Source organism: Anopheles coustani, chromosome 2 (assembly GCF_943734705.1).
Source record: "Anopheles coustani chromosome 2, idAnoCousDA_361_x.2, whole genome shotgun sequence".
NCBI lineage: Eukaryota > Metazoa > Arthropoda > Insecta > Diptera > Culicidae > Anopheles > Anopheles coustani.
The window spans coordinates 77,197,716-77,221,083 of NC_071289.1; the positions used below are offsets into that span (position 1 = coordinate 77,197,716).

Here is a 23,368-nt window from a genome sequence, read left to right on the forward strand (position 1 = left end):
TTTATGATACGAGATTCAAAACCACTGTACAAAAAACCTACAGTGGTTTTTGACTTACGAAAATCTTGTTCAACTATAAAATGAGGGAATATATTTCATTGCAAATTTATTCTGATTTATTTATTCAAAAACGACATTTGAAGAGCATTTTCTTCGTCTTCGATTTCTAGTGTGATAAGCTTACAAATTTACCGCTTACTTGTAACAACGAATGAAATTATATGCATTGTCATTCTGAATTCGTATACATGTTCTGTAATGCCTGATCTTTTTTTTTTTTTTTTTTTTTTTTTTTTTTTTTTTTTTTTTTTTTTTTTTTAAAGAGATTTTGCGCCTTAACGGCGACATTCATCTCTATCTTAAATAAAAGTTACATATTAGGGAAATGTTTGGAATCATGGGATAGTTTAAGGAAAGGATTGGGTGGGGAGGGGAACAATATTGCCTTAATTGTAATGCCTGATCTGTTAAACAGCTACGTTAATGTTGATCATGTGTTGCGCCGAAACACACAGATTGAGAACCACTGAGTTAAGCCCGGGTGACCTAATGACAAAATTATGTGCCATATGAGAGCATTTCCTTATGGTTATGCCACTTTCAAAGCAGTTGATCATCATACTAAAACGCCGTTAACTGTGTTTTTTTCGCAACGAACCGGCACAATTTGGTAAGTCCCACACAATATCTTCTACCGAAAAAATATATTTGTGTCCACGGGCGAACTAGGTTTTGGCTTAGTTTTTTTTTTCGTTTTACATTTCTGTACAACCCACTGTCTCGCCGGTGTTAAAAGTTTGAGGTTGTATGCAAATCACATATGATTGCGAATCTCACCTTTCTCCTGCCGCGCCGAAGGAAGAAGAAAAACAAGCAAACCCCGCGGGGGGAAATAAAGGAGTGTGGGGAGAAAAAAACGATCCTCAACCCAATTCGTGCCCGAATCCTGGTAGGAGCATCCCGTGGAGTGTGTTGTTTTTCTCTTCGCGCACGTTCCACGGCGAGCGGCACGTTTTACGCCGCTGCCCCAACAAACGCCAGGCGGATGCGTTAGGTAATAGAAGATGACGGACCGGCAAATGTGGTGGTCGGCTGATGCGTTTTTTGTTTTTGGTTTTGCATGTGCTTTCCTCATCGCGCTTGTCATTTGTGTGTTTTTCCCTTTGCATATTTTTTTTTTCTTCTGTTTTCCAACGGCAACCCATCGCCCGGACGATACACATTTCCCCTCGCCCCCCCAAATGGCGCCAGATCCGCGATCCGGCTGCGTGCGCGTGTGTGCGTGAGCTGCTTTGGGGAGCAGCGTGTTGGGAAGCTCGAACTTTCTCTTCTCTTCATTTGGTGGGTTAGTTCGTTTGTTTGTTTGATGTTGATGGCTTCCTTTCTTTGGTTGGATTTTTTTCGCGTTACCTTCTTCAAAGTTCCCTGGTTTTTTGGTGTTGTGTCCTCCTCCGTATTTTTGGACTTATGTCTTCGTGCAGGGCAAAAGGAAAGGCCGGTTCCATTATTGAAAAAAACGATGATGAAGTTTTGAACAGGAATCGTTTTGAGTTGGTTTAAAGTTTGCATACAAACCAACAGTTCCCACACCGCAAATTCGGACGACATAAATGATTTCCGGGAATCTCGCTCGGGTACAATTACAACTAAAATGACGTGTCAGTTGTGGAAAAGCTTCTCAAGAGCGTTGGTAAAGGGCGAAAGGGAACAGTACAGAAAAAATACACAAAATAGGGACTTGAGAGAGGGAGAGAGAACACGTAAGCACACTCAGCATATCAGCGACCCAGCGACGAACACACACCTTTGGACCGGGGGATCCAATCCCGTTCCGATCTACTCGATCTAGCGTGCGCTGGAAACTGTTTGGCATTTCGCCGCAACCGCCAACCTGGATCGTGCCTTTTCTCTCACCACCATCATGCGACTTGTGCCTTCCTTTGCTTTTCCTGCTATGCTATGCTTGCCAACCTTCCCCAAGGGGTACCAAAGTCATAGAAACTGCCACCAACACAGATACCCACTGGGCGCCATCGCCCGGCAGTCCGGCCGGGACGGGAATGGGACTGCCGTGAGACCGTGCCCTCAAATGGCACACTACGAACGATTGTATAATGCTGGCTTTGACACGAACACTAAGGTGTAGGTGGAAGTGTAATATTAGAAAAATGTTTATGAATATGTTGCCAAATTTCAGCATCGCTTTGATAAGTGCTGTCTATCACTATTCAATATGACTTTCACATAGTTTCCCGTTATGGAATTAATTCCAAAAGAGTTGGATAAGCCAACTTAAAAACCCATGCCATGTATTTCTTTTTCGAAATGTCAAAATCATTTCTAATTTTGGGAACTTCACCGATAACATTCATTACCATTACTATTTGGATAAAACACTAGATGCCAAATAACGCAAAAGACTGCACGCAATTGAAGTTTATTCCACTGCACAAAGCTGCACGCAATGTCCATCAGAATACCCAACAACCAAACCATAGTGAAGAACAAAGAGACACAGCTCTAGGAAGAAAGAAAACGAGCGAAGCATAAATATCATACCTATCTTCAGTAACTTCCAGGTGCGCTTTGTGCCGTACTGTTGCATATTTGCATGCACTGCGACCACTTTGACGCAAATGCTCGGAGTTAGCTATTTATCTGCCATTCCCCCCCACCCAAGCCCCTGCCCAAGAAACAACGAGACGTTTGTGCTATGCTTTTACCATTCACAGATAGGGGTAAATCCCTCCTCCCTTGGAGTAGTAGGAAAAAATGTAGAAGTGAAAGCTAAATAAATCATAGCCCGCCCGCTAAGTTTCCCGGCCGCGATCATCACACAAAACAATGAAGCGTCTTCGTCCCGTCCTCCATCTTGACGGTGTGTCTTCTATGTTTTGCTCGGCGAAGCAAGAAAGGGCTATCTTTTACTTACTTTCTTTCGGTATGGAAATTCAATGAAAGATAACAGTAAGAGGTGTAGTAAACCTAAATGTTGTTTAATGAATGCTGATGGTGAAATAAAAGGTTCGAAAGTTCTGCCTAGCCATTCCTAACGCAACTGATAGCATAACGCATGATCTAACAACAAGGGTTAGAAAACGGACTCAGGAAAAAACGATGATATCTCTACTAGACCCCACTTAAAAGCTTAACGTAACTGTCGATTGCATGGGGTTTGGTTAATCAAGCTTCTGCCGAAGTACATTACTAGCTGAAGAAAAAAAAAAATAATTACATTTGGATGCCTTTCAGGTTCAGTACAATTGCTGATAACGTTTGGCTGCATTAGATTTACCAGTTTAGGTAAACAAGGGGTGGTAACGCGTAGAAAAGATTGTGTAACAAGACAACTAAAACTACTAGATGCTTGGAAGGCCAGCAAGGAAGAAGTATCATTAGTTAAAAAGAAGAACATGCCAGATACTAAGCAATAATAATTACGTTTATCAAATCCCTCCAAAACTTAGATTCCTCTGATCGTAAAATAGTTTCACACATCCCTTGCTACCCCCTTACCGTTTGAATATCCATTCCCCAGTTTCCAACCACGTTGCAAAAATCGACTGCCACGGGAATTCGGTTTTGTCATAAATCATTCCAGATGCAGTGGCCGAGCGATGAACATTTATTCGCAGCCACTTGCAAACGTCGTGGAAAGAGGAACGTTGCTGAGGCAAAACACATTCTGTTGCCTAAGCTAAGACTCCGATCGGTGGCTCCCCGAAGAGTTTGTTGCCGAGCAACAAAGCAACAACAAAGACCGTAACACGGGCACGTAATGACGAGTCAGTTGCCAAATGGAGTTTGCGCGGAATCTCTCGCTAGTCTCGGGCTCGAGCGAGGGGGCGGATTGATTGATTGCCGATGCTGCGAACCGTGCGCCGTTGGAATGCGAGAAAATGGCGCTTTATCATAATGTGATGGGAGAATTTAAAAAATGAAATCATCCTATGGTGGCTGGAAAGTGCGGAACATTCCATCGCGCAGCCGCTTGCGTCCGTGATATTTCCGAAGAAATAAACAATTTTATTAAATCAAGCGGTCACAGAGCGTCCCACCAATGGACACACCTTGCTTTCATTTATTATGTTTAGATGCTGGCGTAATCAAAACACTGCTTTTAAAAATAAACAAAGTGAAGCCTTTCGGTAGACATCTCCACTCGAAAACAAAATAAAGCCCTCCATAAGTTGGCCTACACATTGTTGACTTGCACAAGTTGTTTAATTTTTTAGATCTGCACACGATTAAAAAAAAACACCTAACCTTCATTTTTGATAAACTTAAGTGCAAAATAAAACCGTTTCCGTAGGCAGCAGGCAGCTTAAGTCGTTAACGAGTGGTGTTCGCCATTAGAAAATTAGTACCTTCATTTTCGTACCCTTAACGTGAGAAACATAACCCGCTTCTGCCTCTGCGAGGGTAATTCACTCAGTTTGCAACAAACAATGACAAAAAAGAAAGACCTTTACTTCTCGGATGACGCAGCGCATTACGGGATGGAGATTTAAGACATCACCAACGGGAGGTTTTTGGCGCTGCCAGGTTTGGTCGTCAAAACAAAAGGTCAAAAAGATAGTAAAAAGTGATAACAAAATAAACAAAACAGCAAAGGAACATACAAATGACTCCAAGGGTCCTTTTGCAGTTTCCACTTCCTGCAACGTTCGAGTGGATTTTTGTTTTGTAATTCTAGGGTTTGAAATTGTCTGCCTTAAAATACCTGAGGAAAGATTTAAACTCTATATTATCAATCCAATGCTCTAACATGGGGCTTATTTAGATACACTTTTTCCACAATGTTATTAAAAGAGTACTATTTATCTAACTCTTCCCATGGGAGTCTGTGCAAAACATAGCTCCAGAGGTCACTTAAGGGTTGAGGTTTCCCTCGAACAAGATCGAACACAATCGCGCCACAACGAAACGGTCCGTTTGTTGTCAGCTGCCATCGTGCCGTATGCGAATGTGGGTTTCCTTGTGGCCCTCTCTGCCTCCTCGCACCCTCGGCCATCCATCACCACTTTTGGGGGAGGGAGAATTGTGTTCCTTTTGGTCATGGCCGGTGGTCGCGTTCTAGCGAATGTTTTCGTGCATTTTTGCCATGACATGACGTGATTCCACGGTGACCATGGGCACCTCAAACACGACGGAGTGTCTACGTCCCCCTCGTGGGGGTGCATTTGAGAGGGGGGGAGGAAAAATGCAGTCGATCGGTCAGCTGACAATGAGTTCGCTCGGTGATTCGTTCTGCCGATCGGCCAATGCGTGTGCAATTCATCGTGAGCTGCCGTCACGGTTGGCCCTCGAACAATGTGCACGTAAGCCCACCACACACAGTGCGTGAATCCGGGGAGGGAGAGGGAGAACGCTGGACGAGGAAGAACACAAATTGGTTCAAACTGATTTGTTTTTTCGTGAAATCTGGCCAATTATATGAGGATCGATAGTATCCTACAAGGTTAATTGTTACCTTCTACACCAACGAAGTGAATGGTTGGCTGACAGTTTAATGATTTTGTACAAATGGCAGCTTTTACCTTGCTTTTAAGAGGAAATGTTTTTAACTGCATCGTGTGCAATCAGTATTTTATACCAATTATTTTTCTCTTTAATATCTAATTTAATAATTTTTTGAAGCTACTCCTACCTTCGTTGAATAAAAAAAAATATTCGTCTTTGGATGAAAAATATACACCACCAACCAAACACGATAAAGAAACGCTATCAAAAAAAAAAACAAAACACCCGTTCGTTGCATAACTGTCGCCTTAAAACCAACTATGCTCTATGCTTACCAAATACCGAACGCGTTTTGTGTTTTGTTTTGATTTTCAAATGATCATCGCGCGTTGTTGGTGTGTGTATCGCGAAAAAAACAAAAAAATGGGGTATGAAAAAGAAACAAAAGCTCCACCCTGCCGGAAAAAAGCACTCAAACGGAACTGATGAGTCAAAACCGGTTGAAACTTGCAATAAAATAAAAAGCAAATAACAACGCAAACTGTGGATTGAATGAAGTACACAAGATACGAATAAGAAGAGAAATATTCATATCTAAATATGCCGATAAATGTCTTCACCCCCTTTCCGCTCGTGTGTGGTGTGCAAATCAGGTTTGTGGTAAAAATTTTCCAGCAAAAAACCGGCCCACGAGAATGGGGCCGCGAATGTCGAATGATCCGGGTTGTTCTTTGTGAAGTCCTGGAAACACCAATACCACCGCGAAAGGCACTGGGGGAGCTGGACCAACCCTCGGGGTAGCCCACTAGCCCCCGGGGAGATCTTAATTTGAGTCGCAGGTTTTACGCCGGGTTGATTCAAGAAGGTACACACATGCTAAACTACCACCCTCTCGCACACAGGTGTACCATTCGCAAACCGCATTCGCCGATGACCACTAGGTAGGGAAACAACTCATACACACAAACACACATACACAACGAGGAAGGAGAAGGTTGAGCAGGTTTGCATCAGCTGGTTTGTTTGCAATGATTGCTATCGGTTTGGTAGCGGTAATATTAGCAATATTTCCAGACAACATAGAAACTTTTGGGTAAAAGATAAATACATTTTTTTAGATATAATCCTAAGCATTTTAATTATAATCCTTTGGTTGAAATAAAATGTACCTGTACCTTCGCTCGATTTTTTAAAAGCAATAGGAAAAAGATTTTATTTATAGATCGAATGCATGTTTAACCGCTTTATCAGTCATTATTGCATTTTAGGAAAAATTTCTGACAAAATTTGTACCGTTTTGGTAACATATCAACAATTTTTCAAGATAATCATAAGCTCTGTGGTTACAATAAAATGTAATTTCTTTCGCTTGATTTTTTAGCAACAATACGGAAAGGATTGTCTTTAGCCATCGAATACGCCTTTAACCGCTTCATTAATGACATTCGTTGGGCAGCAGCATGCATTCGTGTGCCTCGGTTCGGTTGTAGCTAGCTTTACCTCGCCTGTATGCGTATCGTTTGCACTCCGCATTCCATTGCATCTTATCTCGTGTTGCATCTCAAGCGCGTTCCGTCGACGGCTCGCTGCATGGCGGTGCATATCAAAACGATCGAAGATCACCGATAACCTACAACCTAGCCACGACGATTGTGCACACCCGGACGAACGCTGTATACCGGGCTAACCGGGGGAGGAGGGTAAGAAGAATCGGAAACAATCATTTGCATAAATTAGTTAACGCCGGAGAGGTGTACTAACCGGTGGAATGGAAGTGTGTGTGTGTGGGGTGGGGGTCGGGTGAGGCCGGCACGCTGCAGTGAACGAGACGAGACGTGACGATGACGAAATGTTTACAGCATGATCATCCCAAACCAAACCCATCGTGACTGTGTGTGCGATAAGTTCGCTCAAATGCACGCGGAATGCAACTGCATAGCGTGAAAGGGGAAGGGAATGAGCGAGGAAGTGCTGTTGCCCTAAAGAAGATGCATTCTGGTGTGTGGCAATTCTTTGGTTGCAATAAGTTGTGTACGTTATGTTATGAAAACCACATTCCACTGGGTTGTGAATGGAAGGTAGCTGATAGTCAAACAATGACTAATGTGTGACCATGTTTTCATCATATTCTGCGAGAAATTAGAATGGAAGGATAAAGAAATCGTGCAGGTCGTTTCATTCATTCTCAAAACATCCAGGAATCAGGTGGTCTTTTATTAAAACTTGTGTAGATTCATTGGCAATTTATAAAAGTTTGTTCCACATTCATCGCATGAAAGCTCTCACCTCAAACCTTGCTGTGTATGCAAATCTTCCAAAAGTGTGTGGACTTGGTCTTGAGCATAAACATTGTTTGTGATTTCACGAATGTTTCCAAACTTAATATTAAATAATGAACTCAATAATGAGGCTCAAATAAAAGTCCAATTGTTAAAAGACGTTTACTAAAATGTTGCTCTTCTAGTTGCAAATTCTAAACAGTTCTTCCCACTATATGAAAATTAAATTTAATTGAAGGAACTCGTAAAGAGCTTAGTTAGTTAGAATTAAAGGTAAATAAATAAGAAAAGGGCAAGATATTGTATTTCGTTATACTTTCCACAGTCACAATTGGACTGCGCACTAGCGCGGATCGTTAGCAGTGAACGGGGTTCCTGAAATAGGTTAGCGAAAAGTAAGGTTATTCCGACCATATGGTGGCAGTCAAAATGTAACTCACACAGAAAATCAGAATAAATACAGAAAATCAGGACATATGGCCTTAGTTGCCGATCCCGACTCAATAGAGCTTAGCTTGCGAAGGCCCAGGAAGCTGGATTCAAAAGCCGTACCGGAGTAAATCCTCGCAGAAGAAGAAGAAAAAGAAGAAGTTTTACATGCCAGAACCGGACCACGCAGCTTTTATGAAATCAAGTAACTACTAGCAGATCTATTTTCAAATAAAGGGTCACCATTCTCAATTCATTACAAAACTCTTTCATTGGTTAAGTTCGACATGGACAACCAGAAATGCGTCGTTCAGAATTTGCTACAAAGAAGCCTATTCCTAGTGATAGCAGTTCTTCTAGAACAATGTCCTTCATCTTCCAGAGGAACCGTGCCTGATAGATGCGTCTTCCCATGGGCACCTTCACGCATCGCATCGAACTTCCTCCGAGCCGTATCGACAGTACACAAACAAACCCCATAAGTACTCATCGGTGCCAAGGACTGGCCTCTGGGACTGCCGTTTTCTGCGGTCTCTTCAGCGTCCAACGGAACAACGCACATTTCGAGGCATCCCAACGCTGCACGCCGGGAGGGTGCTTGTTGTGGTTGGGCAAGGTCCAAAATCAACGAAAAACCGGTTTCGCCCGAACGGTCGTCCCTTTTGCTCTCCCCGGACCTGGCGTTAAACCGGAGTGGTTTTGGTTTTCCGTTTGGTTCTTTCTTTTCTGTTTTGCCGCACCGAAGATCAACTATTTTATCTAGCTGTGTTTGTTTGGTGGTTCCGTTAATAGTGTGGTTGGGAGGTTTAGAGAGCGAGGGAGAGCGGTATTTGGGGGTTTCTTGCGGTTTTGTAGCTGTCGAACTAAGGCTAGTATTAATGTTTTGACACAACACCCATTGGGAATGTCAGTAAGCGAGCAATAAATTTCTTGTGGCTATTGCTTTTGAGCCCCTGTCATCGAGATGACGTTGAGCTGAAACGATGATGATGATGAAAACTGATAGAAAATAATTCTTAATCCATTACATTGTGCGCTTACATCGCCCCTTTTGGAAAATTATATACTTTCGCAGTATAAATTAATGGTTGGCTTTAAAATTTCGCAAATCCAGTGGCTCCCATCTTGTGGTGAACTCCACGGTGTAAGCTCCCTGAACGAGCGAAACAAATGACGCAATTGCTAGAACGTGATGCTCTAGGACTCGGCCCCAAGGTTAAAAGTGAACCGCCTCCAAGGAGTCGACAGCTAAATCCGCCTCAAGAATGCTTCCTTCATCTGCCTGCGGGGACATGATTGAAGCAGAAACGATCGACAAAGAGCCTCTCGGCGACGTGCTGTTAAAATGTGCCTACCCCTGCACCGCACGAAACAGGGATTGTTGTTGTGGAACGAGTTTTTCCACACTCGAACAGTCGAACCGCCGTTTTCGTGCGGTCGAAGTTGCACAAACGTCGCTCTTCTCCGTCCGTTCGCGCCTTCCGGGAGTGAAGATGAATCCCTCTGTGTGTGCCCTCTGTCGAAGGTTAGCGATTCCAAGATGGGAAGGGAGGCGTCGGTGAAATATCGTTGCGGTTCGGCCGATGGCGGGGTTGTAAATATTTGCATGATCCGGCGTAATCTTTTTGCGGCGACGACGACGACGACGACTTACCGATCGTGCTCGGTTTGCAACTTAAAGTCGCGCGTGCACCTGACAAAGCCCTGGCGGATGTTTTGGTTGCTTTGAATCTGAGATGGATGCTCGAGTCGTTCGGAGGCGAATGGAGGAGTACAGCATTGCGTTTTGTTTATTGTTGTCAGGATCGCTTCGTTTCCTGCTCTGTTGGACATTCTAATTGAATTTAAGCAGAGGCCTGTTTAAACTGTGAAGGTTAAACAAATAGTATAGTTAAACACTTCAAAGCAAACTATAGCCATATTGGTTCGCAAAAAGTTACCGTATTTTCGCGTATATGACACCATCCTAGTGTTTTTTATTCCCTTTACAATTTTTCTTTGTAGGTAATACATTTGTACAACTCATTTAATTAAAAAAAGTTTAAAATATTTTTCACTCCAAGTTTTACATTGGATGTACATTGCTATTAAATAAAACTCCGAGCTCCATCAATCTTTTGATGAAATACCTTTTTTGAGTCTTTATTTATTAATTCTAATTGTTATGCTTCGCTACTGCTAAACAAATTTAATTTTGAAAGTCTTAACTAAATATATTTATTTAAACAATCTTTTTCTTGAAAAGATTCGCCGTTATATTAATTTCCGTACATAACACCACCTCTTCTCTCGGCAATAATTGAAGCCGCCACAGCTGGTGTTATATAAGCCGAATTACGGTACTTCGTTTGACTACCAAAGGTTTCCTTTGCTAATACGAAAAATTCGTTTCATTACATGTTCATAATGGTCCATTTAGCTTTAATATGGATTAACCTACAGTGCCTGGCAGCCAATAAGATCACTTTGCTGAAGCTATTCGTTTAAAATGGTGTGCCTTATGACTATCCCATATTGCAAATTTTCCCCCACTTTAACATTTTTAAACTTTTATAAAACTTCCAAATATTTTTGATGTCTTTGTTTTTCCTGTCCAAATTCAATTCAACAAACACTAACTGCGCCACCAGTCGAGCACACGTTTCACATATGTGATAATAGAATGCATTTTCACGCCAAGGAGAAGTTCATCGACCCCGTCCGTTCTCGTGCCGCGAGATTCGTTTGTCTTTTCAAGGAAACGATCATGCACGGGACAGGGCAAGGGACCTGGCAGGGCTGGAAGGGTGTTGAATAATAGTAATGATCACCACCGACCGCCGTCCGTCCCGCACACATCATTACCGGATCGTTTTTCCGAGCCCAACGCAGGTGAGGTGCCGGTGATCGCACGGTGTTAATACCCTGCTGTATCCGACGTGGAGATTTTCATTAAAACGCCCGGTGGGTCAGTGGGAGTTGGAGCTGGCCGAATGGAAACTGCCACACAATGGACCTATTTCGAATGTCGAAGTATTGGTCTGTGTGCAAGCCGAGGGAGAGGGTGCATGTGTAATACACGTGCAAAGTGATTGGACCCTCGAAGTTGCGATGACGAGAGAAGAAAAATGCACGGTCAACGCCATCCAATTAGCAATTTGTTCCATATACTGTGTGATGTGAAAATTGGCCCATACGCCGATTCATTTCCATATTTTCACGGGTGCAACAAGTGGTGGGGGCTTCGTGAACCCCTAAAGGTGTGAAGCACGCGGTAATGGCGGGGGAGTGTTGGCTTAGGTCCCCTGTCAAACAAGGCCACCATCCAGCGCTGTCACCCTTTTCCATCCCATCCACCCACTCCCAAGGAAACGAGACGATGAGACCAACGTTATCTCACATCGTTTGCATTGTGACACGCGGCGGACCGAACAAACATCGCCCTGAAGAGATTAGCTTCTTTGGCTGCAACACGGTACGGTGACCTTAGCATGTTTAGTGTGGCGCACATTTTCCGTTGAACCAGAGGTCTTTGAACGGCGTTACCAAATCCTTAGCATATGCAACCGCTATTGAAAAGCAGGTAGGAATGGAGGCTAGAGGCACTGTTGAAGTTTTGGAACAATGAACTCTTTTGATAAAAAAAAACATTGGTAGATGTTATGCTAATTTATAGCCCTTCTTTTGGGTCAGGCCTTATGTTATGTCCTATGAAACATTCGACCAGGTTCATTTCAATTTTTGTTTCGAGATTCATGCGAATTCATGATTCTTAAGTCCATGGATCCCTAACAATTTCCAAATCTTGCAATTAATAACAAAATAAAACAACTTCAGATAAGTCTACCTTGATTGAAACAGATTAATAAATCTGTCGATGAACTTTTGCGAAGCATAAATAACTTGAAGATTTACAAATTCTTTGAACGTTCAAAATGAGTCTTTTATATTGTTAAATCTAAAGCTGAATACCACATTAACACTAGTTAGAATCGATTACCAACTAAGCAAAAACTATTTTAAATTTTAGTCGTTTTGAAAAAACTGTTTGATGGTATAATTGTCATGTTTGATAGCTATTTAAAAAAATATAATTATGTAATAAAATAAATTTGTTGCCTCTTTCGAATGAAGATGTTCACGTTTGCCACTGATTTGCATGAACTTTTTTAAAACAATTACTCTTAGTCGTGGATCGTGCTAAACAGAATCTACTGCCATTGTCGCTAAACAAAGCAAATCAAGATTAGGTGAACAATACGTCGCAAAACTAGCCCGCATTGTCTCCGGCAAGAATGCGCTGATTACAGCGAGCTGAACCTTGAAGCGCAGCGTGGCACAAAGCCTCGAGCCTGTAGGCTATTATTAGCCGTAATGGAGATGAGCACCTTGAAGCCGGGTCCGCGGTCTAAGGTTTGTCGACCTTGCCTCGCCTTGAGACGTTGGCCAGTGTGCGTTTCCACAAAGTTCCAGCAGCCACACAAACGCAGAAGAGTAAAAAATAGGATTATTTTTTAATTAATAAAATTCGTTTATATTCACCTTAAAAACATTCAGTTTTGAACAAAAAACAAGTCTGCTCCGATGAACATTCTTTTTGATCCCTTTACCAATCAATAAGTCAATGTCTTACTTGCTTTCTTCACCTTCATTGCTGCCTCCAACTGAAAGCATCCATTCATTGTTGATGACGTAGAAAATTGCATTGCGTTTTTGCTCCCGCTTCGATACCGTTCGGCCATAAAAATGAAACAATACGGAGCGAATGTAAAGCCTGTCTCATAGTAAATTGAGCCAAAGAAAGCGCGCTACTGTGGCGCCTCTAGTAGCGTCAGCCGAAAACTAATATTTTTAGTAGTATAAGTGAATAGTAACAATGAAGTTGTGAAAGTTTCAGACCTGTACTATTGTTTTTCGCTAAATGCCGTATAATGGAAATTGAATGACCAAAAATAAATCCGCACAAATAACTGGAGCGCCGGTAGACAGATTGACAAGGCCTGGAATCCATAATAAAAGCAAAGAATAATTACAAGTATTTTTCTTTTGTACATTTATGCATAAAGCTTGTTATAAAAATAAATTGTTACTATTTACGTGTTCCCTGTTTTTATAAATTCACGTACTTTGTTTTGCCGATTTTTCGACCTCCCATTATTCTACAAGTGTCTTGGAGTGGTACTGGGTCAATAAGATCACTTGGTACCAAAACCAAATTTCCCAGAGTTTCACCCCATCGAAAAAATCTGGGCAATTACAAAGCTTCGTCTTAGACAAAGTGGTGAAACAGTTACAGATGTTCTTGGCAAGAGGAAGTTAACGGAGGTTGCGAAAACGGTGTCCCATTCCACGACATGGGCGTTAATGCAAGAAACAAAAACAAAATACGTGAATTTAAAAGAACAGGGAACACGTAAATAGTAAAAACATATTTTAACAACAAACCTCATGTAAAACTCTACAAAAGAAAAATACTTGTCATTTTTTTGTTTTTTATTTTAATGGGTTCCCGGTATATTCAATTTGCTCAGTTGCCTTGGTGCTATAGTATTTTGTGCGGATTTATTTTTGGTCGTTCAATTTTCATTATACGGCATTTAGCGAAAAACAATAGTACAGGTCTGAAACTTTCACAACTTCATTGTTACTATTCACTTATACTACTAAAAATATTAGTTTCCGGCTGACGCTACTAGAGGCGCCACAGTAGCGCGCTTTCTTTGGCTCAATTTACTATGAGACAGGCTTTATTCGGCAGCCTCGTCCACTCGGCTGCATCCTAACGGAGCTTGCCAGTGGACTTGATTGCATCTTGGTGCATCTTTTGCAACGCTCACTGCGTCCTTCGTTGGCTTCCATTCGTCATCATCATCATCATCATCATCGCCATCGTCATCAGCCAACGTCAGGTGGCTGCTGGGCACGCGATTAAGAAAGCTGGGCATCGGCCTCTTCCCGCCATCTTCTTCGGCCTATTTCCTTCGCCCTTTCACCAAACGCGTGGTGCGATTCTGCACTCCGATCGATAAAACTGCTGCATCGCAACTCGATTAGATGCAGCTCACAATCGACTCCGTTCCTCTTTCGCAGAGTATCTCAGAGTGCATAGTGTTTTTTTTTTGTATATTTCACCGTTCAGCAATCTGGAACACTTTGCCAATCGCCAATTACCCATTGTTTTTTTTCTCACGCCTTCACTATTGCTTTTTTTCTGTGTGTGATAACCACAAAGTTACTCGATCTCTATTGCAAACCATTTCCTACCCCCAGGGGGTTCCCATTGTTTATCGAAGCTTGGAAAAGACACACAATCATAGATTTGTTTTACTCTCCGAGTCTCTTGGGTTGGCTGGTTTTGGTTTTTCGTGAGAAGAATTGAACAATTCCACCCGTTGTTTGCCTAAGACTATTCCACTCGGCTGTGTTTCGCAATAAATAAACATAAATTTTATCCATCAACCATTTCTGTTGGCACTTTGCTTGCTGCTGGTAAATGGTATGGAAATGTAAACATATCGACTACTAATTTGGTAATAAAACTAATGCAAACGTGTGCATCGAGTATTAATCGGTGTGTTTTTTTCGTTCGGTTTCTTTGTTTCGAACACCACCCAATGGCGGATATTATTAATCCATCCCATCGATTAGCGGCCTCGATCACAAACCCGTTAGCAAATCGTGACCGAAATAATGTGCTTCGAGTGAAAATGATCATTAGGAAATCAATAACTTGTAATGTTTACTGTTTTCTGCTGCATCGGATTGTTCAACGTGAATATATTAACCGGCTCTGGTACGTGTGCAGATGATTAAAAACCGGGGTGACCTTTTCAATCTTTGTGACTCGACCGCCATTTCCATCCCCCCGATTGCTTTATTGGGAATAAATCAACGGTTTGTTTAAACGGTTGGTAATAAATTAATTCCCGACCTGCGTACAGTACGTCACGTTGAGGCTTTCAAGGGCAGGTTGTATTTAATATTTTGTTACACCGAAGAAACACAAAGCACTGTGAAGGTTTACTTATAACCGTTGTAAATGTAAAACAGCTTGGAAAAACTCTACTGATAATAATTAAAATACCGCACGATGGATATGGAGTGTTGCATTTCACAATGGGGAAGACGGAAATCTTTTAGTTTTCATCTTTCCACGACCTCCCACCGGGGTGACCCGGTTTTCTTTCGCCGTCAAAGGGTCACGGTTACACGGAACTGTCTCGTTCTGGGTTTCCCTCTGTTCGTCGCGATCTGCTCATTAACCCGAATGGTGCTGGCGGCCGGATTAAAGGGAAAATGCGACGGTTTTGGTTTCATCTTGCTTTTCTTTAACCGCGTCACCGTTTCCTCAGGAGATGTAGGTTGGCACGAACCTCAAATGGGGTACGCCATATCGCTATCTGGCGCGCAATCTTTACCTGGATGAACCTAGGGCATGAGAATAAAGAGATAAGTTGGATTTCCATTTCGAAACCTTGCATTCACTGTTCATCAAAATAGGACATGACAAAAATTGTAAGTTTTATTTTCATACAACATTCCATCGCAGTGTGGGTTGTGATGTTGCTGTTGCAGGAAAGTAGTAGAACTTATCTAGAAAATGTTGACGCCCCGTTCGCTGGAATGACCCAAACTGTTCCTGCTCTTCTTATCAGCTCGCAATCGTCGTCTTTCGTCGTCACCGGAATTCAGTGGCATTTGTGGCGCAACCGATCACCAGTTGCGTCCGCCCGATCCAGGAACAGGAAGTAAGTCATCATGAGGTCTACTCGCGAAACCCCACAAGGAAACGGCATCATCGGGGCGGGTGCTCGAACTAGTTTTCCCCCCCACGAGGGCCGCATTAATGCGATTATTAGTATCATCATCGTCTCCAGCGCTTCTGCGAAGAGAGGGCAGTTAGATTGAAAAAGAAACATAGTCAATGGGAGACACAGCATCAGGAAGACATGTTTTTTACCGCAGACGTTCGCGACGTCAGTCAACATCGTCGCCAGCAGGAGAGCTTATCATTCGTCAAGGGAATATGGGCGTAATAGTGGACGAGTTGTCGTGTTCCAAGGCAGTTGTTTTATGGTGTGCCCCTCGAAAGGGCATCGCCATCCGATGTGATTATGTAGGAGCATATGTCTACATTGACCCTATGGGAGAGGGATGGGGTCCTCCAGGGGTTCATAAAATGCAATCCATTGGTTGTTCATACGATCTCGTTCCGTACTTAACATAGCTAGTGTTTCTCACAACACATTATTTATTAAAAATCTTCCGGGCTTTTCTTTTCTTTTAAATATATTTGTAAAGCTAACAATTGTGTTTCCTTTCTTAAATGGAATTCATCTTCTGTTTCATGATTTAATAGGTCAGTTAGAAGAATCTACCATACTTGTTTGAATCTATTTGGATATTAGTGCAAGTTGACCTTATGGGGTTAATGCCGAGAACATGAATGCGACAAAAAAAAAAATATTAACGTGTCTAATACATCCAAAAAGAATTTTAGGGAAATTGGTCAATTTGAGTTTTAAAATCAATAATACACCAGGATTCAACAAAATGGATTTGAAATTATGTAACATTTAGCTACCATACTTTAATAATTAATGGAATGTGGTATTTCAACCAATTATCAAATTCTTCAAGTACCTGAATGTTATAACTAACGAATAATGAAATATTGTAAAATCAAAAACAAAAACGTCCTCAAGTCCGCCCCGTCTAGAGAGTTTGAAGCATTTTGGGGTCATTTTCCTGGAATAACCGATGGGAAAGTTTGCCAAAAACCAAAAACACACAGACCAGGAGTTAAAGTATTGTTATCAAAAAAACTTCAGTAAAAATCTCTGCAACAGTGTAGTGCGTTAGGAGCACACGGCATGCCTTCGAATCGACTTAAAACTACCAGGTTTGTTACGATAACAGTGGTAAATGCGATGCACTCCCCCATGGTTAACTCTTCAGCTATGGGCATGTTGTACCATTTCCCCCCGCTGGGAACACCCAACCCCATCCTAGTAGCAGTGTTTTCCAACGAAAGCGAAAAGCAACGGGCGAAATTGGTAACCACTGGCAGCAAAACTGAGCCAACATCGCGTTTAGTATCTTTCCCTGGTGCTGCATCGACCTATGTATTCATGTCTCGACTAAACCACCCGCCTTAAGTTCACACACACACACACTCATACGTTGGCCCGCGGAGTTGCGCATTAGCCACGGGATGGTGGTATGTTATTGCGGCGTAATCACACCACCGATTCCATGGTCAGCTTGGGTTGTCTCGCAGTTGTGACGGTGTTTGGGGCCCAACAACTGCTACTGGGTTGAAGCCAACTCCCACCTAGCCCTAGAGGGAGGGCTCGTGGAGGAAGTGTCCAATCCCTTCCCCCGGCAGGAGAAAGTGATGAGGAACCAAAAAGAGGTAGTTTGCGATCACTTCGCACGCGTCGTAAGGGCCGATGGTGGTACACCGCGAAACCTCGGTTTGATCGTCAGGAAGGAAGGTAACGGGGTTGGGACGTGCGGCGAGGCTTCGGCCGTGATTGGAGCGAATTATGAAATTTCCGGTTTCCGTGTTGTTTTTTTTTTCCCCAACCCCGGGTCATCGTGGACCCGCGCGACTTTGCGGACCGTAATTCCGATCGTCTTCGCTTCGCCTTCAGCGGCGATCGGTTTCTTTGCGCTCGAGCGCGCTGAAGATAAATTCCGGTTTACAAGAGGTAGTTGGAGGTCGATTGTCGACGCGGTGTGTGCTTTGGTTCATTCACAAAAATTGCGACCACCTCGTTTAAAGCGAGAAAGCAACAAAACAAGATCACGTAAAATCATTCCGGTCGAAAGACACGCTTCGAGTGGGGTTGTTCTGTAGTATATTTACGATGCTTCCTGATCCTTGCTATTTTTTCACATTAGTTTCCGTCCCCTCTCCCAGTTGATTATGTGCGAGCCACAATTATTGCCATTTCGAACTCCACCCGAAGGACAGCGAAGGGCAGCAATAGCCTTAAGTGATAATCTTCTCCGGCGAAGGATACATTTAATTGTCGCCGATTGGAGACGACTACCCTTGGCTCGACCGAGCTGAACGACGGACGGTCAGAATCACCAACGAACTTGTCTTTATGATTTAATTTGGTTCGGTTTGTTCAACAAGTCATTAAAAAGAAACTTATCAGCCTCGAATGTGTTTAGAATGATGTTTCATTCCGGAAGCTCATGATAGTTTAATTCCTCGAGAATCCAACCTCGTTGGACCATGTTTAATTAGTTCTGGTGGGACCATGATGTTTTGATTGTCCTATCGCATCTTCTAACAAAGCCGCCGAAAACTATTTCGCTTTTCCAACAATTTTCTTATCAACTTTTTCGGTGGCACCTCTCGCTCTAATCAAATCAATCTTCATCCGCAGCACCTTTTTTGGCGTCCGCCACACATGGTGTCACCAAACACCAAGTGACCTCAATTGTGTGCGATTATTCTTGCGCCCCAAAATGCGTGACACCAACCCCTGCCCCCTCCGGGTGACCGAACGAACTGGAGCGAGCAAGCACCGACAAGAAAGGCCAGCGGCGTGAAGTGATCCTGATCATTTCAATCACTCGCATAATTTTTATGAGCACAAACAAAATCGGGTCGACCCGCGTCACCCCAGTCCATCACGACGACGCCCCCTGGGGGGGTGGGGGGGGGGAGGGCGACGGCGGCTTTACAGCAACAAGTTGATAACGTCGTCAACAAGAGGAGTTATTGTTTGTATGGTGGCTTCCGTGCCTCGTGCCCGTCCCCCTGCGCGATAAGACGCCCTCGTGCTTCCTTTGGCCTTTGCCTTTGATCAGCTGTCAAAAGGAAAAGCAGAATGAATCTGACAGTTCGCGTCCGTCCTGCTTCTCCCGCAGCTAACTCGATCGTGGCCTCGACGTGGCGCAAATCAGCGTCGAATGTGCTCGAAGCGCATCCATCGGATACAACCGGGACGAGACACGCTGCTGGTTCCGCCCCGCCGAGCCGTGTATAAATAGAAACTTAACCCGATAATGGCCTCCAACTTCCACTTCAATTTCGCCGCGTTCGCGTTTACGTGTTTGAAAGCTCGCCGATCCTTACGCTCGTTGTCCCAAACAAGGAATCATGTGTCGCCGTTCGCGACCTAAACGACGACCCAAGGGTGTCCACCAGAGGGATTCCCCGCCCCCGGAACGTGCTTTATCAATTGAAGCGAATGGATTAATGTGAAGATAGTTGGAAAATTGGACCCTTGGCTTTATTTGGATCCATCGAGGAAAACCAAAAAATGAAAAATAGGTACACCACCCATCCGTTCCCGTCGCACGTGCCGGACCTTCTCCCGGTTTGCTTAGCGCGTGAATAACGACTGGCTTTCATTTCGAGCGTGCAAACGACTGTAAAACGATCTATTTTGTCGGCTTGATGACAACATTATCGTACGTCTCAGTCCAATTGGTTACATTGTACCCAGTAAAGAAAGTGGTTTGCGTCACCGAACCATTTGTGGCCAAGATTTGTATGTTATGTATTTCATTCAAAATAGCAGAACATTTGAACATTTTATTTTACACAGTTATTGATTATTTTATTTCATGAGCTTGTTTTTGGCAGAGCGGATTCTTTCATTTTTTCAAAATCTTTATTCAGTTTTTTTTAGTTTAAATGTTGATTTTGAAATAATGTCACACAAAGAATTAAATTAAGGAGGAAACGATTCTATTGTATTTCTTTTAATCCTTTTGTCAAAATTTCTTTCTTGCTTTTTTAGCTGATAATATATTTTCTTGTATTTTGTATTTTTATTCTTTCACTTTTAATTATTTACAATGTTAATGTTACTGTTAAATGAGGGAGATTACAATTTTCATACTTGTTTTAAAGCTTTAGTATTATTTTCATCTAACAGTATCTTTTTTACTTTAGTCTGACTGTTTGTGCTCCGTTTTCTTTTCAAGTTTACCGTCACTTGATCCTGACCATATCAATTTCCGAAATCAAACAATTTGCAATATTCATGGGAATCGGGCAAAGATCTATCTAACTGTTTCGAAGAACTAGCTGTTGGTGTGTTTTGCCACCAAGGTGGAAGCTTTCCATGAAATCTACCCGGTATTTTAAAACGTTACTATGTATGGCCAGCGTGAAAGGGACCCTTAATATTTAACGAAACGATCCAATCGTAACCCGGCCATTAATTTATACCGCACCGCTACGGAGGTTCCCTTTTGCCTTTTTAGATTATAATTAAATTAACAGCGGCGTTGCTGGCCGATCCGCTGCGGCGAAAAACAGACTCACACCAGATGCGCGTCCGTCGACGGTTTGGGGGAGGACTTGCGTGAACGTACCTTGAACCGCCATTTCAAGTACAAAACCGCCCACATTTCCTCATACCCATGCCACAACGGTACGCAATTGTCCGACACTTGGTTTTCGGTGGCGTCTGTTGTAATTTCATAATTAGCTCAGTTTCTGCAACGCAGAGCCCTCCTCCCCCCAGAGGCCAGGTTTTCGGGGCTGCCCAGACCAGAAGACCCAACAACCCCCCAGCCTGGGGGTTTGAGGGGAGGAGGTCCGTCGTAACCTTGAGCCGCGGCAAACGGCACCGATCGATTACCGGTTTCATCCGCCAACCACCAGCAAGCCCAAAACACCGGTTGGTTCATCGGAAAGAAAAGTGAAATCCAATGCCAAACAACTATGATGGCGGTGTTAGGAAAACCGAATCGAAAAACTTACACCACGTAACCTTCTCCGGCCATAAAAATGCCTACCGTAACCGTATCGTTGCAATTCTGCTCTACTTTAATTTCTTCGCCAAATTCAATTGGCTGACCGTGACCGTTTTAACTAGCTGGCGTGAAATTCGCACTAGTGATGAGATGAGCTGCGCCGAGCTGTGGCTGCTTCGATCGTTACATTTGAATTCTGTCGATTTTTCCTACCGTTTCTTGTCTACCATATCGCTCATGAGCGTTACAAGCACTTTGTTACTTGAACACATTTATTGACGTCAATAAACCAACAGGAAACGCTTAGACTTTCTCGAGATAAAGAAAGGGAAATTAATGGCCGCCGCTTGGTATCAAAAACCCGAACGTCTTCGACTAGCGTCAAATGGTGCTTTACTTTTTAAACCACTACAATGGGCACTGTTTCGGCCGAAAGCCTAACGACTGCCGATATAATCTCGCCAAACGTCGTTACCTCGTCGTGCCATAAACCAATAGACGCCGGCTGTTAAAAGTTACGTGGGAACTAACTAGCTATCCGCGGATGGTGGATTAGTGGCAAACTTTAGTTCCCGATTTTCCAACACCAACCGTGCTACAATGGAACGGTTTATTTGTTGTTTTAGACGTTGTTTTGTTCTGCCATCACCCTTAACCGGTCCATAAAAAAGTCTACGACCGCATGAAGTAAGTGAAGGCAACTAGTTGCCGTAGCGAAGAGGCTCGTGTTTCCAACCCGTCAATGGGGCTACGTGCGCAGGCGATTCAATATTATATTTTAAGGCGCCGGTATAATAAAACTCCGTTCAATTCACTTCCTCCCGGTGCCGGAGAGGTTGTTGTCGCACAATCTGCTTGGCAGGTTACGATGGACCGTTAAATTTGCGATGGTTAGACTGTTTGCTATCATGGACATGGCGCGTGCCCAACAGTGCACCGATGTCCACGAGAAGGAAAAACAACCTATAGGGGTCAGTTCGATAACTTCCGTTGTGAACGTGTCGGACGGGAAGGAAGTTTTTAGTAGTTTTTTTTATTTCTTCTGTCATGTCCGAAAGAACACGAACATGAGACAAATTATCACCTACACAAGCTTTAAACCTTCTATATAGCCGGGCAGGTTCTTTATTGCAATTGCACGATCACTGGCTCTTAAAATGAACACTCAAATGCTGGAATATACTTAAGCACTTAACACCTTTTTACAAATTACTAGCTGCATGATTCATTTGTTAAAGATTAAAAATATAATGTACGCATTCAAATGAAACTTGGAAAAATAAATGCATAACAAAAGCTGATGCAATTTCTCAAAATGATAATGGCGTGTAGCTTAAGCTGAACAAATATCTGGAAATGAGTTAACGACAAGGCAAGAAAAATAATTAGTCATCTTGTTATTTTGTCGTCTTTACAACAACTTAAAATCCATCAACAATAAAATTGAATTGTTGAAACCAACTAAAATTTTACTGCCTCCACCGACGGGATCGCGTAGAATCGCTTGTGGCAACAAAAACAGGAATCTGCGTCACAAGCATGGCTATTTGGCTCCATTCTATTCATTGGAATTCCCCAGCCACCGAGAAATGGGAGGTTTACAGGGAGACGGCGATACCGCATGGGCTCCTCCTCGCTGCAGCGATGTATGAATTGTGTGGACGATGGTGAACGTGCACCGGATGGCGCACAGCACAATCAGTGTGGCCAAAACCGCATCTTCCCCCTTCCGGCAACGTGTATAGCAAAAGTGTACTGCTACTGAAGGTACATCCTGGTGTGTGTAAAAACAAACTCCAAACAATTGATGACGTCCATCGATGTAACGCGATCGATCGATTGGAATAAGGGCGCCTTTAGCAGTCAGCATCCACTATGGGTAGTAATTTGAGCATCGTCGCGTCAAAACAACACCACCCCATCTGTTGGAAGGCGCCTGACTCTTCTACTTCTGTTCTGACGCTAACGTCTACGGTGGTTTGTTTGTCCATCGCACCGTTCCGATAGCGTTTTATCGCAGTAGGAAACGTGCGGACTCAATATCCACAGAAGCTTTCAGTGAGGAAGGCGTCAGCTTTGTGGCGCTAGCGATAATCGCTGGACAACGGATGTTCCGTTAAGCTTATCATGGTGGCACCAATTATGCACGCCGGTCTGAATCATTTCCCTTTCGCTTACGCCTTCTTTGCAGAGATCCAGCTACGCGGTGTTTGCGGTTTGGACTCGTCGGAGGGAACGAGTGTAGCTCATTGAAGCCGTACCAGCTGAGAAGTGCGCACCGATACGATCCACCATGGCGTCGACGCTCATGTTCTGGAACAAGCAGAACTCCAACTCCAGCCAAAACGGAAACGATGCCAAGAACACAAAGAACGGCCGCAACTGGCTACACGCACCGGATGTGCTTGTCAACGGGCACGTCGCCTATCTAGTCAAAGTAAGTGTTTTAAAAGCCCAACCGAACAAGAATGACTTTAGCCAATCCC

At 43.2% G+C, this 23,368-nt stretch overlaps 1 protein-coding gene across 2 annotated transcripts in view; it reads left to right on the forward strand.

The window, feature by feature from the left end:
• Positions 1-23,368, forward strand: part of LOC131262066 (PTB domain-containing adapter protein ced-6) — a 31,083-nt gene that overhangs the window by 2,294 nt on the left and 5,421 nt on the right. For both annotated transcript variants that reach the window (XM_058263979.1, XM_058263980.1), the window contains exon 3: positions 23,074-23,319. In XM_058263979.1, coding sequence (XP_058119962.1) covers positions 23,176-23,319 — 144 coding nt within the window. In that variant the 5' untranslated portion in view covers positions 23,074-23,175. The remainder of the gene's footprint in view (positions 1-23,073; positions 23,320-23,368) is intronic.